The sequence below is a fragment of the Lepus europaeus genome, chromosome 1 (genome assembly GCF_033115175.1).
Source record: "Lepus europaeus isolate LE1 chromosome 1, mLepTim1.pri, whole genome shotgun sequence".
Classification (NCBI taxonomy): Eukaryota; Metazoa; Chordata; class Mammalia; order Lagomorpha; family Leporidae; genus Lepus; species Lepus europaeus.
Genome location: NC_084827.1, coordinates 135,877,161 through 135,895,609, shown reverse-complemented (window position 1 = coordinate 135,895,609; position 18,449 = coordinate 135,877,161). Strand labels below are relative to the sequence as shown.

The following is an 18,449-nucleotide window of genomic DNA, read 5'->3' as shown; positions in this document are numbered from 1 at the left end:
CGGCGAGTGGTGGCTAAGTGTGGGGGTCGCCCACCACGAAGCCGAGCTGCTCACTCGCGCCGTCCCCGCCTAGCCCCTCTCGGGCCCGCGCCTGGAGAGCTGGCCCATCTGTGGCATCCGCGGCCGCCTCCTCCTTGCACCTCCTCGCCGACCCCTCCCTCCTGGGACCTGCATCCCGCTCCGCCAATCAGAACCCGACTGCCTCTTCCCACGTGACCCCGGGCGGGCTGAGGACCTGCTGCTTCCCAAACGCCAGAGGGATGCGGGCGGCAGAGCGCGATCGGCGGCTGCGGGGCTGCGGGGCGCTTTGACTCCCACCACCTTGCCTCCCCGGGCTCCCCTCCTCCGGCCCCTGGACCCGGTTCTCCTCCGGCTCTCGGCCGCCCGCAGCCCGCTCCGTATGGCGGCAGCTCTCCGCGTCTGCGGCGCAGCTTCGGGGCGGACCACCCTGTCGCTCCCGGGGCTGAGCCGGGTCGCTGGATGTTGTTGAAACTCTCCAGATCATGCCTGCGTTTGACTGCGGCTTCCCTGCCGGGTGCCACTGCCGCCGCCGCCGTCCGCGGGATGCCCAGTAGCCCGCTGCCTGGCCGCCGCGATCCTGTGTTGCTCGGAAGCCGTTTGCTGCTGCAGAGTTGCGCGAACTAGTCATGGTGCTGTGGGAGTCCCCGCGGCAGTGCAGCAGCTGGACACTTTGCGAGGGCTTTTGCTGGCTGCTGCTGCTGCCGGTGATGCTACTCATCGTAGCTCGCCCGGTGAAGCTCGCAGCTTTCCCTACCTCCTTAAGTGACTGCCAAACGCCCACCGGCTGGAACTGCTCTGGTGAGTCCAGTACCCGCAGCCCCGACCCCCTTAACCCCGCAGAAGAACGCGCGCATCCCATCCAAGACCAGTCTCCCTTAGCCTTCCTCCCAGCCCCTCACCCCCCCCCCACTTCTCCCAAGCCTTGAGACACCCCCCACACACACACACCTTGCCCAGTTCCATCCAGAGACACAGGAGAAATTGTGCCAGGCCTGGAAGTGGGCGGTGGGCAGGGAGCAGGTTCCTGGGATGGGCAGAAAGTGCAGGTGTAAGAACGCTTGTTTGCATGTTTGCACTTCCATCGGAGCTTGCGAGGATGTTGAGAAATATCCAACGAGACGTTTTTTGGGTTCCCTGATAAAAGCGTCAATCCTGGGGGGAAACACTACAAGAGAACCTTTCCCATCATTAAAGAGAAAAAAAAAAAAAAAAGTCTGGCTAGAATGAGCGAGAAATAACTTTATGCGAAAGAACGAGCGAGAAAGCAGTAAATCAAATGGTGACTGCAGCGGAATCGCTGATTCCTGGCAAAAGTGCCTGTGAGGGTAAACTGGTCTCGCATTCAAGACGAGGTCGCATAGATTCTACAGAGGCTGGGATTGAAGAGAATCAACCTCTGTGTCCCTGTGTCCTCTCTCTCTCTCTCTTTTCCTCCTCTCCTTGGCTGCCAGCCGTTTTTGCATTGGAGAGATGGAAAGATGCCCCTCTCTTGCTTCCCCAGTATCTTACCATGTGGAGGGAAGTTGGGAGGGAGCCCCTCGCGCGTTGCCCAGGCCATACCCAGCATGACTGAGGCTGGAGAGGCTCTAGCGCAGGCGGGCGGAGGTCGGAAGGGACCTGGATGGGCGCTGACTCCTCCTTGTCTGGACAGGTTTCTGTGGAGTGGGTCAGGCACTGTTCATGATCACTCAGATCCCTTTAGAGTCTGGGCTGAAGATCTTGGCAGGCTTCGCTCTGCTGAAACCTGCTAATTAAATAGGGCCGGAGGATGAAAGTTTCTGCACTCCTGCTAGCTGGCTTCGCATTTCCGGACGACAGCCTGGAGTATATAGGGCAGAATTGTGGGGTCATTGCATTGGTATTTTAAACTCCATTCACACGCCTGGGTGTTGTCCTCCAGGTTTGGTCTATTCTAGTTTCTGCAACAGTGTGTGTAATTTTTCATCTTCTGTAAATATAATTCTGCAATAGTTAATTCTGGACTTGAATAAAGTGGCTTTTAGGGATGTTTGTTAGCCAAAGCACATATAACTTTTGAGAGGAGAGGGTCACCAGCCCTAACTTGTAGGCAAGCATATATAGTGCTGAGTTATCACTGATGTAAATTCTGATAGGAAGATTATTCCACATCATTCTAGTTTATCTCTTCTTAAGATAAGTTGAGATTTGCAACCTTATTAGATTTGAGTCAATAAATGGAGTTTGTTCTGTTTGGGGCAATTTCTAATTTTGACATTTTTATAACTCTTAACATGTTTCTTTAACTGATTCTTGCTTCATGCACACATGTATGCTATTTTTTGAAAGAATAAGCTCCACTTTCAATTGCCTAATTGGTTTTTAGGGGGTGATTTATTATATGAACATTAAATGACCTATAAAATGAATTGTTTGAAATGTTGATGGCTCTGTAGTTCAACATGACTGGTTTGCTTCATCCCTAACTATAATACCGCTGTAGAAAGTAAGTAATTTAAATGTGAAATTGAGATGGGCAATCAAAATTCATTATTAGCCAGCTATCTTAAAGGATCTGCAGGGAAGAAAAAGAATGAACCCGGTTTTCAAGCAGATTGTCAAGAACTTGGCACCCCCCTCCTACCTCCTTTAACTTAGAGATGATCAATCTTCATTTGAGCTAGACAGACCATCACAGAAAACACTGAGCCTGTTTATCTTTATTATTGAGGCTTTGTTTCCTCTTTGTCTGGAAAAATTCCAAATAAGAGGTTATTTCAGACCTTAAAGCAAAAGAACAATAAAGATGAAAAACTGGCAAAATGACATTCAGAGACTGTCACTGGATCTTTTCCAAAATGTAGAATTTCAGGGTCATAAACATAGTCCACTTAATGAGCAAAACATAAGGAAACTAAGAAGCAAGTGATAAACCTTCCTTCACCTCTGCTAGTATTTTTTTGTAGCCAAAGGTAAACTATCACAATCAAAAATGATATTAAAGGAGGATTGACTGGAAAGAATTGAGGAAAAATGGAAATGAATATTGATCACTTAGCTAGATTTTGAGACTATCTGTAGAGAGTGACCTTGCAGTACAGCTATGATTGGAAATTAAAATTTAGAGCAATTTTTTAAAGCTTAAAGGTAGTATTTGCTTTTTTGTTAAAATCCATAACATTTTTAATGACTGAAATATTCTCTTTAAATTTGAGGTTATGATGACAGAGAAAATGATCTCTTCCTCTGTGACACCAATACCTGTAAATTCGATGGGGAATGTTTAAGAATTGGAGACACTGTGACTTGTGTCTGTCAGTTCAAGGTAAGAAGTCTTGTATTTTATCATTCATTAGAGAGAGTACAAAACAGGGATCTCCCTTTAAAACCCATCATTTGACAATTTGTAATTATTCAAGTAAGAGGAAAGCTGGCACCAAGCAAAGTACTGGCAGGAGAACCAACTGATGTCTAGAAGATATACTCTTTTTGGAGAAACGTATATGTCATGGTTACAAATGCCATTGGTGGTAGAAATCTTCAGATTGTGCTTCTGTGATCTCAAAGGAAACTGATGTTTCTTTGACCCTTCTAGCATATATTCTATGAGTAAACTGACAATTAATGATGGTCAAAATAGTTGGTGAGTTAAAAAGTGTGGGTTTGTACTTTTGTTCTTTTTGATTGGAGGTCTCATCTTTTGACTTGATTGATCTTTGTCTTGATGGCCTTAGTTTCATTATCCAAGCAATCTGGTTAAGTTTTGAAGCTAACTCATTATTAATGTGACTTTAGACCTACTGAACTAATTTAAAAATCATGGACCATATCAATATATGTCAACATTTCCTGGGTATCATGTTCAATTAGCACCAAATCTCTCAAGTATCCAAATGAGCACATAGAGAGCCACAGTTAATCTCATGAAAGTGAGAAAAATGCACTTTTCTTTGTTTTAATGAAAGTTTTTAAAAATTACAAAAGAAAATTTGCAATAATGGTATCATCAAAACTAGGTTATTAGAATCTGTTAAGTGAAGAAACCTTAATGTCATTATTGTACTCATCATTTAGCAAAGCTTTCAATCATGTTAGTTATAAGCATTCCTTTCCTCTCAGAATGTTCACATAATCATGTATACCCTCAAATAACATAGCTGTTGTACTAGTATACTGTATTCACAATTGAGTGTTGTTGAATTAACTATTTATTTCTTTTTCTTTATATCAAGCTTAAGTATAACTTAGGTACATTAAGCCACTCATTTTCAAGGGTACAATCCTGACTTTTGACAAATACAGTCATATGATCAACCTGATAATTAAAATATAGAATATATCTACCATCCAAACAACTTCCCTCATGACTTCTGGTAGTTATTCCCCTAGAAATTTAGCTACTCTAAAAATAAGTTGCAATTCTGACATAAAAGTCAATGAGGAAAGAATCACATAAACAAAACTTCATGTGTGAATCATCATAAAAAAAACTTTCTAAAATTGTAAGTAGAAAACAAGAGAGACTGAGAAGAAGGAGGAGGAGAAATAGAGGAGAAGAGAAAATAGTATAACATATGGGACAATAGAAACATTGAACTCAAAATTCATGTCTAACTATATGCTCTAATATGTAATATTTAGAATTGTGGAAATTTAAATATTTTAGATTGAATTCAACTTCCCAGTGAGGCAGATAAGGAAATTTGTATTTAGATAACAGCGTACTTCAAAGAGTTAATTGAACATGGGATTAAAAGATAAGTTTATGTTATTGCAAAAGTTATTTTAATCCATGCACAATTTCTTTAGAACATGCACTTTGCATGAACACTTTTTAAGACCCTCCTCATTTGTATACACTTCAAAATTTTTTGCACAAAAAATAAGTTTCTCTTTTTATTGGAATTTCCACAAACTTTGTGAAGTAACTTCCTCTAACTTGAGTGACTTTTTAGATAAACCAGAAGATTCTTGGTCATTATGTTTTTCTTTCTAAGAAACACAAACAACTGATACTTGTAAAATGCAACACCTCCTGGTGGGTAAATATCCCTGTGATTAAACTAGTCTTCAAGACCATAGTATACTGTTAGTAATATATGCATGCATATTTAGTATGCGTATGACATCAGCTTCTAAGGTCTCCAGCCACACTGAACAATGTAATTATGTTCTTTCAAGGAACTACATGGGAGAGATGGAGCATGAGAATTCATTTCCTACTTTCCCCAAATGTTAACTATAGCAAAAAAATAGTTGGCTAAATCAGTAATTAAAGGACCACAGGATTTTGTAGAATTAATTTCCTCCATTAGTTTGTGATTTCTACAAATTTTCTTATGTTGATAGTCAAGGGTAGATACAAGAAGTGAAACTCATAACCAGTATAACTGAACCAGAAAGAGCATTCTTCACATGGAAAACCTCGATTCTAAAATTTTTCCAATAGAAAAGGAGTTGATAGAACTCTAAATGGATGATTTCAATTAATGGAAATTATGACTCTCTCATTAAGGGATTGTGTTCAATGTTCAGCTGCTACAAAATATTTTAGTAAATCTTTCATCAGCAAAGATATTTCTTTTTTTCATATGTTGTTCAACCAATAAATTTGTCATTAATTTAAGTAACTGTTGAGTGGAATATATGGGGGCTTGCAATACAAGTTTTAGTAAGAAACTAAAATATGAATTTCCCATCCAAATACTTGTAGTATCTTAAATTTACTACTGGATTAGTACTGCTATTAGTATATTCTTTACAATATTTTTCAATCTAGTGGGAGAAAATTTAGACTTTGAACATGCCAAGGATGTAGAGTGACATTAAAAATCAAGGAAAATGTACAAGTCATATCAGGTGTGATAGAATATTTTAAGCTAAGAATATCTTCATTCATTCATTTCCTAATACTCTTGACATAATTTGAGTTTTTTTGATTTTTGTAGTTTTTGTTTGTTTTTGCCTTAGTATCTGATAAAAAAGGGTCAGGTCCTGAAAATATATATTTTTCTATATGCTATTCTCAACTCTGATTCTCCCTGCATCTAAGACAAAGCATGAATCCTTCCATTCAAAATAGGATAAAATGATAGTCTTTCTGTCTGAAAGACAAATCTAAAAGAGAAATCTAAAGTGTTTTGCAACTTGAATTATTATTAGACTACTGAAGGGAATATATATTTTTATATTCTTAATATATCTTCATTTTTTAGATGACTTAAACTGATTTCTAACCTCTAAGTATCTCTTTTATTTTTTGCCACAGAGTGGGATAATGTTTTACTTCTTTTAAAGATGAGGGAATTAAGACCCATAAATGCAAGTATAAGTAATTTACACTAAGTGTTGATTCTAGAATAAGAAACAAGGTCCTTTAACACCAAATCCAGTTGTACCAGCCAAGAAAATTAGACATGCAAATGAAAATAGCAGTAACAACAAAAGTACCAATTTAAAATAGACAATTCTTAATATCCAAAGTATTACAGATTATGCATCCATAATCCAAAAATCCAAAATCTGTAATTCTCTGTAATCTGAATCAATTGCATGTGCTCTCTCCCTATCTCTCACTGCAAGAGTACTCAAAATGTTTCAGATTCAGGACTTTGCATCTCACATTTTTTAATTAGAAATTCTCCAGCAATAAAATTTATTCCAATATCCCAAAAACCAAAAATGCTTCTGATCACAAGTATTTTGGAAAAGGGATATTCAACCTGTACAACTAATTGTAAAGTGATGATATGAGTTCCAAAACTGCATACAGTCTCATGCATCTTGCCTTACTTTCTGTGTACCAAATGAAATGTTGTTCATACTGGTAAATCAATTGTGGGGATAAATATTTAAGAACAGTAAATGGATGAATGGATGATCTCTTTAAATGAAAGAGGAAAGGAGAGAGAGGTAAGGAGGGAAAAACGGAAAAGGACATACATATAGTGATTCATAGAAAGCTCTGGCCATACAGTGATCAATAATCACTTTATAATTTAGATATCTGGGAGAGGAGTTTTGGGGCAGTAGATTAAGCAACCAATTGGGATGCACTCATCCCTTATGTGAGTGCTTGGTTTGAGTCTCAGCTACTCCACTTCTGATCCAGCTACTGCTAATGTGCCTAGGAGGTAGCATATGATGCTTCAAATATTTGGTTCTCTGCCACCCCTGTGGGAGACCTGGTAGGAGATCCTGATTATTGGTTTTAGCCTAGTCTGGCCCTGGCTATTGGGGGGAATTTGGGGAATGAACCACGAGGTGGAAGATTCTCTCTCTCTCTCTCTCTCCCTCTCCCACTCCCTCGCCCATGCCCTCGCCCTCTCTCAGTCTATCCATCTCTCAATCTGCCTTTCAAGTAAATACAAACATTTAAAAATTTTTTAAATTTGTTGAATGCTTATGTTTTTGAGACACTATCTAATTGAGATATACAATATTTTTATTTAATGAGTAACACTTTAGATCTGCAAAGTTTCAGTTTCTAAGGCTGCCTAAAAAGTTGTCCAGAACCCAAGTGGCTTTAAAAATGAGCACTTATTTTGTTCATGAGTCTGCAATTCAGACAGGTCTTCATGGAAACACCTCATCTCTGCTCTGTTTGGCATCAGCTGGGTGGGGTGGAAGGGATGGGGGACTTCATAGGGATTTCCAAGTCTTGTGCTACACTCTTCTCAGGACTCTGTCTCATCTGTCTGCAACTGGAGACCTTCATTCTCCTCCATGTTGATCTTTGTGTATGGGCTAGTTTGAGCCTCTTCATAGCAACCTCATGGTTAGGTTCAAGAGCAAGCACCCAAAGGAAGAGAAAGTGACAGATAGACTCTGTGTTCTTTAATGACCTCCTGTAGGAATTCACACAGTCCCTTCTGCCATAGTCAGAGTCCTGTCCACACTTCAAATCCTAACATTTTCACATAAGGAAATGTGGTCATAGAGAATTGAAGATACTTTTGGAGTGGTCAAATGATTGGAACACATGCAACATTTTTATCTCTTTCTTTTTGGAAAAGAAATATACCACATCCCAAGCCATCCCTCCTAAGCTTTGACAACTGGGAATATAACTGAATTCACTTAACATCTGTTGAACACCTTCTACATGCCAGACTCTGTGGAAGGTGCTGACAATATATAAAACATAAGTCATCCATAGCTTCTAGATGCTGAAATCTCAGCCAAAAAAAAGTCCTTATTAGCCAAACAAGCAATAAATCATAGGGAAAACTCATACATTTTTATTCATTTGTAGTAAAAATGAATTCCATATATTCTAGTGTGTCAACTTATTGAATCCACTAGTGTAGTGCATAGCTGGTTTCTTAAGCAATGTGGAAATTTTGGAACAAAGTCACTCTATTGAAAAAACACATATTTGAAAAATAAACAAGGTTTTTAAGACATCTTAAGAAAAAATGGAATCATTTTTTTAGCCTGAGAGGAAGTTTGTACAACACATACTTATATGGACCTAACCATCTGGGCTTCAGTCTTGTTTCCTCTCTCACCAGCCAACTCTGTGGCCTTTGGCAAGTCACTCAACATCTGAGTCTGTCCCTTTGTATGAAGCTGAGTGGTATCATGGTTACCACTTTAAGTTGTTTCCAATAATTTGGCATATTTTAACACAGTAGTTAGCCTCTTTTCATGCTTAGGGTTATCCTATTTTCCTTTGTTTTCTGATTCTAGAAATGCCATGGTTTGGTGTTGATGTTAGGTGATGACTGTACTAGTGAAAACACTCATGAAGGGCAAATAATTTGTATTTCTTTTGATAAGTGAGTATTATCAAGAATTCCATGTTTTAAAATATGATTTCATTAATTCACCAAATATCTCAGATAACTGGAAGCCCAGGCTTTAAATGTGTTAAATATTTAATTGTTTAGTAATATACAGCAAGTCTTACTCCAAGACAGTGAGAGAAATAGAAGAGAAATATAATTGCCCACTCTTGAGCTTTAATGATTTAGACTATGTTTCTTTCTTGTGTTATTCATATTAATGAGTGCAAGTCATGGTACTAAGGGCCAAAAACATCGTGGTGATAATCTACAGTTAAGCTCTGTTCAGCTCTACAAATCTCCCTTTTGGCTTGTGCATGGAACTTGGCAACTCTGTTTTTAGCACTGTTCGCATTTGGCTTGCTGCATCCCTCAGAAGCGGCATATGAACACTTTATCAGTTTATTCGATATTTTAAGATGCATATCAGCATTGTGTAATAGCACTTGACAGAGATAATAAATACTTCCCACTCACCACTACCAGCCCACTGACTCCACATTTGAGTAATCCTCAGAAATAAATGAAATGGACAGAGAAATATTAGGGATTTGGAGAGAACAAAATGTGGACCCAAATAGTCTATACACAAAGTATTATAACCAGAGTTAGAGATGGAGATTAAAAGGTAAGAAAGTTATCAGTCTAGCCCTGCACACCCTCATCTGAGAGGTGAGCTAGTCTTTTGGCATTGACAACACCATCTGTTTCCCTCTTTCTAGTCTCTTTCAATGCTCAGAAACCATTGTAGTATTAGTAGGTTCCCATAAATCCTACTGATATTCTCCAGTTCCAAGTCCTGAACACAGCACATTTATCAAGCATTTTTCCATCCATTTGCCTTGCTGGCCATGTTTCTGACATGAGCACCAGCCCAATTCATGGGCTGTCTCTTCAGTACTGCTCATTGGAAAATAAAACTCTTCCCACACATTTTGCAGTTGCTTTCTTTTTTGAGTAGGAATGAAGATGCTCAGATTTATTGTAACTCAGTTTTTAGATGTAAGTTAAAAAACAATTTGCAAAGTTAGCAGACAACAACCTTTACACAGGAATCACTTAATCAGACATGAACTCTTTAATGAGTTAAATCAGTGAAATATTAGCAAAAAGTTCTAGTCATATCAGTTTTTAAACTATAACCATGTAAGTAGACTGAATCTGGAAACTAATATGTTACTGTGCAAAAGAATTATTATTTAGAGGGCTTCTAGAATGTATTGCAAATTATAGAAAGAAAGATAAAGGAGTTTTTAAAATAAATGCTAAAGGATCTCATAAGCAATTTTGGTCATGATAATATGAGTGTTATAAAATTTGAATTTAATGTTTGTAGAAATATAGATCAGAATTAGCAAGATGTTATATTTAAGTTATTCAATAATAGGTAAAAGACCATAAGACTTTCATCAAAGAACATTGACCTATGCCATTTTTAAATTGGTAGAATGATAAGGCTAATTATTATTAAGCTATGAAGTTAGAAAGCAAGTGTTAGGGGTGGGCACATAGCCAAGAGGTTATTATGTTCGTGTCCCACTTCAGAGTACCTGGACTTGAATCATGGCTCCAGCTCCATATTACAGTTTTCTGCTAATGTGTACCTTGGGAGGCAGTGGTGATGGTTAAAGTGATTGGGTCCCTGCCACCCATGTAGGGGACCTGGATTTAGTTTCCTGCTGCCAACTTCAGCCCTAGCACAACTGCAGCTGTTGCAGATATTTGGGGAGTGAGTACCCAACTGGGAGATCTCTTTTTATCTTTCTCTTTCTTTTTCTTTTTCTCTTTCTCTTTCTGTCTTTCAAATAAATAAAATTTCGAAGAAGAGAAAAAGTTAAATGGTGGATTGTAAATAAGAAAGTAAGATATTGTATGGAAGAAGATGTAAGGAGATACTTATAAAAATGGAAATCTTGGGTATTTATCAATCAGATTATCATCCTGTTGAGATTACTTTTTAAAATTTTTATTTATTTGCAATTAATTGAAAGGCAGAGAGACAGACAGAGATCTTCCATCTTGTAGTTTACTCTCCAGGTGTCTACAACAGCTAGGGTAAGGCCAGGCCAAAGTCAGTAACTCTGCACTTGATCTGGGTCTCCCATGTAAGTGGCAGGGACCCAAGTATTTGAACTATCACTGCAGCATCACAGGGTGAGCATTACCAGGAAGCAGGATACAGAATTGGCGCTGGCTCTACAATATGGCATGCAGGCATTCCAAGGGGTTATTTAATTGCTGCTCCAAATGCCTGCCTCAAGAACATATAAATCCTTAAACTGAATTTCATTTATGATAAAGTTTTGGGTTTTTAAGATATATGTTTAAACTTTTCTAGACATATCTCTGTAGACAAATGATCTAATAGATCATTAATTAGTTTTCTATGCTATAGCATGTAAAAATCCAAATATTTTAATTAAAAGTAGAATATAGGAACATTTTGAAAAACTTTCACATGTTTCTGACTGTATAATTTTCCTTCCTTTGTTTCTGGCATAGGTGAGCATTTACTAATAACCATCTCAATCATTGCATTTGTTATAATTAAACAATAAAGTGCATCAGTAGGGGTAATCATGAAATAATCACCTCCCTGGTGTAATTAGCAAGTATAGGACACAGCTACTTGTCTTTAATGCCTTAGATTGTGATTATGTTGTGATGCCTATACCCTGTAGGTTGCCTAATTTCCACTGTAAAATGTGTACCTTTTTATAATGAGATTTTTAAAATGAACTTTTCTCTGTATGAAATACATAATTTTTTTTCCTTTTTTAATATTCTATTTAAGGTATACAAATTTCATGTTTTTCTTATATACAGATTTAGGAACACAGTCATACTTACCACCCTACCCTCCCTTCCACCCATGCAACAACCCTTCATCCACTTCCCTTTCCTATTCCCATTCTTATTTTTTACTAAGATCTATTTTCAGTTTACTTTATAATCATAAAGTTAACCCTACACATAGTAAAGTGCGCAACAAATAATATAAAGAAAAAAACACTGTTCCTCAACAGTAGACACCAGTGCTATAAACAATATCAAATCTCAAAATGCCAATTTCACTCCAATACATTATATTTTAGGTACTCTATTAGTTACCACAGGTCAAAGAAAACATGATATCTGTCTTTTTGGGACTGGCTTATTTCACTAAGTGTAATGGTTTCCAGTTGCATCCATTTTGTTGCAAAAGAAAGGGTTCATTTATTTTTACATCTTATTAGTATTCCATAGTGTATATATACCATTATTTCTTTATCCAGTCTTCAGTTGAGGGACATTTGGGTTGATTCCATAGCTCAGCTATTGGGAATTAAGCTGCTACAAATGTGGTGGTACAGATAACTCTTTCATGTGCTGAGTTCTTCTGGCTTGGGTAAATTCCCAGGAGTGGGATGGCTGGGTCATATGGTATGTCTGTATTTAGATTTCTGAGGTATGTCCATACTGTCTTCCACAGTGGTTACACCAGTTTACATTCCTAACGAAAGTGGATTAGGGTTATCTTTTCCCTCATATTCTCACCAGCATTTGTTATTTGTTGATTTCTTTATTAGAGTCATTCTAACTGGGGTATAGTGAAACCTCATTGTGGTTTTGATTTGAATTTCCCTGATGGCTAGTGATCCTGAGCATTTTTTCAAGTGTCTGTTGGCCATTTGAATTTCTGCTCTTGAAAAATGCCTGTTCAAGCCCTTTGACCATTTCTTAATGGGCTTGTTAGTTTTGCTGTTGTTGAATTTCTTGAGCTGTTTATAGATTCTGAATATTAAGCCTTTATCAGTTGTGTAGTTTGCAAATATTTTCTTCCTTTCTTTGGTTGCCTCTTCACTTTGTGAGTGGTTATTTTGTAGTGCAGAAGCTTCTCACCTTAGTGTAATCCCATTTGTTAATTTTGGCTTTGGTTACTTGTGTTTCTGAAGTCTTTTCCAAGAAGTCTTTGCCTATGCCAATGTCTGCAGAGGTTCCAGATTGTTCTCTAGTAATTTGATGCTATCAGATTGTAGATTTAGGTCTTTGATCCATTTTGAGTGGATTTTTGTGTAAGGTTTAGGTAGGGGTCTTGTTTCATACTTCTGCATGTGGAGATCTAGTTTTCCCAGCACCATTTGTTGAAGAAATTGTCCTTGATCCAGGGGTTGATTTTAGCACCTTTGTCAAAAATAAGTTGGTTGTAGATGAGTGGATTGATTTCTGGAGCTTCTATTCTATTCCATAGGTCTGCCTTCTGTTTTTGTGCCAGTACTAGGTTGTTTTCATTATTATTGCCCTGTAGTATGTATTAAAATCTGGTATGGTGATATATATATATATACATATATATACTTATATATATTATATATGTATTTATATATATAAAACAAGTCATACTTTGAAATAATCAGTAAAGGTAACATGTAGTTCAGTAGTAGCTGATATTTTCACTGTATTCTATTATCTTGTTTCTTTGTAAACATCAGTATAGGATCTTATTTGAATTTTTAGAAATTAATAATGATTGGGGCCAGTGCCATGGCACAATAGGTTAATCCTCCACCTGCTGCACCAGCTTCCCACGTGGGCACTGGTTCTAGTCCTGGCTGCTCCTCTTCCCATCCAGCTCTCTGCTATGGCATGGGAAGACAGTGGAGAATGGCCCGGGTGCTTGGGCCCCTGTACCTGCATGGGAGATTGGGAGGAGGCACGTGGCTCCTGGCTTTGGATAGGTGCAGCTCCAGCTTTTGTGGCCATTTGGGGAATGAACCGACAGAGGGAAGACCTTTCTCTCTGTCTCTAGCTCTCACTATCTGTAACTCTGCCTCTCAAATAAATAAAATCTTTTAAAACCAGAAATTAATAATGATTAAATACACTTCTTCCTCAAACATAGATAGATGTTATCTTATTTTGAATAGTTTCAATATCATAGCACATTTTGATGTTTCCACCAAGGTAGGCAGATTATATCGCAGAAAAACATTATTAACTGGTATTGATACATTTTCTGCTATACCTTTTTCTTGTTATTTTCCTAGTCACCTTGTTGGAGTTTCTTGATGAATTTAGATGATTTTTGTTTCTCCTATATAGGTCAAATGACTGATGAATGATTCAAAATTCGTTTATGTACCTTTAAATGATGAGTTTACAAGAACAAAGATTTATGGTATAAGGGAATAACTGAAAATGAATACAAGTCTGTTTCCTTTGGTAAATTATTATTCTTATTCACAGTGTCAGAGGAATAAAACTCTAGTACTGATCATAGTTTTATCTTTGTGTTACCCAGTGCAACAGTGACTATGTGCCTGTGTGTGGCTCCAATGGAGAGAGCTACCAGAATGAGTGTTACCTGCGACAGGCTGCATGCAAACAGCAGAGTGAGATACTTGTGATGTCAGAAGGATCATGTGCCACAGGTATGTTTGTGATTCTCCACAAAACCCTCTGAATGGATTCCAAATCAAAAAGCCATGTGTGATGTTTCCTATTATTTCAAAGTAAATGAGTTGTGTTATATAATTACTAAACATTCCTTTTGTTCTTTTGTACAGGTCATGCATTATTCTTGGTCTTTTATTTCCAAATCACTTCTAGAATAAAGAGAGTTCTACCATAAAGATAACAGTTAATTTAAATATTTGTTATTTAATTAAGTGATGATAGTTGAATGAAAGTCAAATATAATTAGAGACCTTGATTGACTTCCCAGCTACCAAATATATAGAAATCTATCCATGCATGGCTAAAGTTTGTCTGTTTATTTAAAATGATAATATTATCTGCTAGAAGGAAGTTTTGCAGGATTGAATTCTAAAGTTAAAAATTTAACCTTAGCAACTCTATAAAATGCTTTTCTTGCCACTTAGCACATTATGTTGAAGAAAGTATTTGTGGTAGATATAATTTCTGATGGCATCTATCCTTTCTGATACAGTTAACCTGGGATTCTACATAGCTTTTGAGTTATGTTGTAGCAAGGAAGCTATAAAGAAATTGAAAAGGAAGTGATTTCATATACTCTTTTAGATTTTCCTTTTGTGTACTACAGTTGTAAAAGTTTAACAGGATTGTGGTGAGGGAAAAAAACTAGATAAAGCTGAGCTTGAAGAAGCAAAGCGTAAAAGTAGAGTTGAGATTTCAGGCTAGACTTGATATATCAAAATCATTTTTATTAAAATATACAGTGTCCAATAATAGTTGTTCATGGCAAATAAGCATGTTTCAGGAATAATTCATCATTTCTGAGAATTCGAATGATATATATTCAGAGAAAATAATAATGACATAAATAATCCTTCCAAAATTGAAAATAAAGAATAGTGTTATGCAAAGTCTATCATATTCAAAAGTACCTCTTAGATAATGGGTGCTTCTACTCCAGGTTATTATTTTGAAAAGTGAAATATTTGATGACTTGAGAAGGATGACAAATGAGCATGGAGAAAAGTCTCATATTTTTGAAAAGATTATCTTCGGCTTAATGGTTCTCAGTAATTGTTGATATTCTAAGTTGTACTTAGGTTTCTAAAAATTATCAGAAGGAACTGGTATCATTTCTCTGGCTTTTTTGTTTGATTCTGGCTTTTAAGTAGTCTCTTCTCTCAAGCGATTTTTTGCCTCAGGATGTGAATGTTCTTTCTGGAAGAGTGGTGGGGAGGGAAGCTGGACTGGTGCTCCACTTGCTTCTTATTTGTTAGAGCCAATGGGTCATTGCTGTTGGTCTGTGAGTGGGAAATAATGAATAAAAGTGACAGTAGTATGTGAGACTTTCTGGGCAGTATTCCCTCATAGGAAAGGGAGGGGACCAGCTTGCTATTCTGTTAGTAAGGAATGAGAACTAGAAAGACAGACAAGGAGCAAATTAATTACGAAAAATCCTTTAGCAATACCTAAGCAATGAAAACTTAAAAGCAACACTTTAGGATACATAGGGTAGGAAAAAAATGGTACTCTGGACTCCCAGAAACCAGAGAGGATGTAGTCAAATACCACAGAATATTGAGGAAAGGTTTTGCTTATTCAAGATCATGATGGATGTCTGTCCTTCTCACACAATAACCAAATGAGGAACAGCAGGTAATAGTCAGAATAAACAGACCAGAAGTGGTTATGGCTAGTTATGGTTGGTAGCAAATCTCTCCTTCTTACTTGCCAACTCCAACTTCTTGTCAGCACATTCTCCTGATTCATTTAAGCCTTTCCATTCTAGTCCCTGATGTGCTGGTTATGTGATGAAAATAAATCCGTAGCTAAGTAGAAAATTTAATAACAATTGAATAATCTGTCCTTAGCTCATTCATATACTTAGATTTCTACAGGATTTAATTAGTAAGCCAGTCTTGCTGAATACATCTTCCATTGACATGTAAATTTAAAAGGGTTTTGATCTGAATAATCATGCAGAGATCAAAGCATTTTTGATTAACTACGTCTGACTGTAAATAAATTGGGGTTCTGACTTATGATCTAAAAAGGATTCTCATTCATTTCTTCATAGATTTTCCATTTTTATTTTGAAGCTATTTGACACTGACTGGAGGTGGCAAGTTCTGATCTCTTGTAATAAATGACAGAAGACTTAATTCTGTGTTTTTCATTGAACTTACAAATGTTTTTAGTTGTTGTTGTCTACAAGATGGTATCCTTCTGGGCTACTTAATGTTCTCGCTGTTGATTTAACTTTTTATCTTGTAAGAAACACATTAACTAGTTGCCCAGATTTCAACAGCATGACTCCTTTCCTTCAATGTTTGCATCTTATTAACGAGACTATAGTAAGCTATTTATATCTCAGTTTGTCAAGAAGATTCATCTTATAGTAGAAATACATTAAAGCTTCCCATAGCTGTTTCATAATGATGCTTTGGATTTATGCGACCATTTTCCCAATATAGTCCTTCTTTCTTTCATAGCCATTTAATTTGGATCAAATTAAATGCTAATTTTCTTAAGGATCATGAATTTTTTTGAAACATTCATGGGTATCACAAGCTAAAATACTGCTTCCATTTTTTTCTGATTTTTCCCCAGTGACATATAATTATTTGAAAACTAATAATGAATAGGCAAGATGCTCACTCTACAGTTGTAATTATTATATTTCAGACGGTACTCAAACATTTAGAATATGCTATTGTTCAGTTAGCCTCCAAGTATCCCAGTGAGGTAGGCATTACTGTACCTTTTGAATAGAGGAGAAACAAGCTTAGAAGCTGGAATGACATTCCCTATGTCATTCAGTGAATAAAATTTGGAGCTGAGAACCCATGAGTTTTTAATGCATTTCCTCTTAGTTGCTTGTAACTATAGAATGATGAACAATACATTGTCATTGACTAGAAGAAATGTATGGTCTTAGAAGGAAATAAAAAAAGAAATTATATGCATTCAAATGATATGCAGATAGAATATATTTTCACTATAGTAGTACAACCTTTAATTTAGATTCTACTGACTGTAAGTAAAACTGAATTAAGCTTTCAAGTTAACTGAACATAAAGCAAATAATTTTAAATGTGAAAACATTCACAAAGGAAACTTAACAAACATTGGCTGTCAAGCACTGTTCTGTCCAAAAGATAGTACTGTGACTTATTATCAGTTCAGTTAACAGGAGCTTTTTCCTATTATGGACATGAATGTAACAGCCTTTCTTGATCTGTTATCATTAAATTGTCAAATCATAGAATTTAAATACCTATTTGATTTTAAACTTCCTAAGAAGGGTTTTTTATTATTACTATAAATTGTCTTACAAATTAGCTTGCCTTTAAAGAATTAATATATTGGCCCAATGACATACATCTAGTCACATTAGCAGTTCATTAAGGATTTGACATTCTGATATAATACAGTGTTAGGCTGTGTGAATTTAGTTAATGTGAGTCTCCACCAAGACTACTGCTTCTTAATGACAGTACTAATGCCCTAACATGATAGCAAGGAAGAAGACCACTGGGGAGGCATTCTTTCTTTCTTATATGTCTACCCTCTAAGGATCTTTACACACATAACACTTTTTTTTATTAAAATTTATTTATTTTTCATTTATTTGAAAGGGAGAGAGAGAAAAAAATCTTCCATCTGTTATAGTTCACTCCCCAAATACCTGCAACAATGGGGTCTGGGCTAGGTCACAATCAAGAAACTAAAACTTAAATTGTGTCTCCCACATACATGGCAGGAGCAAAGAACTTGTGCTATCACTTGCTGCCTCCCAAAGTGCTCATTAGCAGGAAATCTGGAATATGGGAACCATGACTCAAATCTAGGTACTCCTGTATAGGATACTGATATCCAGTGACATTGTAACTGCTGTATCAAATGCCAGCCTCCACCATGACTCTTTCTGTGTGGTGCCTGTCAGTAGAGTATCATGTAAATAAATAGGATTTTTTTTTTATTTTGATTGCACTAAAATTGCAAACACAGATTCATAGAAGCAGTGTTTGATTCTTAGAATCTAGTTGAGATTTCAATGTGGGATGACACCACATCAGACATGTTAATGCCAGTATTAGTCTTATTTCTCAGCATTAACATTAAAATACACAGCAAAGATAATTCAGAATGCTAAACAATGGGAAGGCAGAGGGAAGATATGTGCGCAAGTAATAGGTAGAAGCAGATGGAAACTCAGTGAACATGACTCCAATCAGGAGACTGAGTGTTTCTGGGAACCGAGTCCTT

The 18,449-nt window shown here is 37.0% G+C and overlaps 1 protein-coding gene across 1 annotated transcript in view; it reads left to right on the top strand.

The window, feature by feature from the left end:
- The first annotated feature begins 461 nt into the window (after window positions 1-461).
- The window catches only part of TMEFF2 (transmembrane protein with EGF like and two follistatin like domains 2), a 269,238-nt gene continuing 251,250 nt past the window's right edge, over window positions 462-18,449 (top strand). The window contains exons 1-3 of the mRNA XM_062201141.1: window positions 462-819; window positions 3,195-3,304; window positions 14,047-14,176. Coding sequence (XP_062057125.1) covers window positions 648-819; window positions 3,195-3,304; window positions 14,047-14,176 — 412 coding nt within the window. The 5' untranslated portion in view covers window positions 462-647. The remainder of the gene's footprint in view (window positions 820-3,194; window positions 3,305-14,046; window positions 14,177-18,449) is intronic.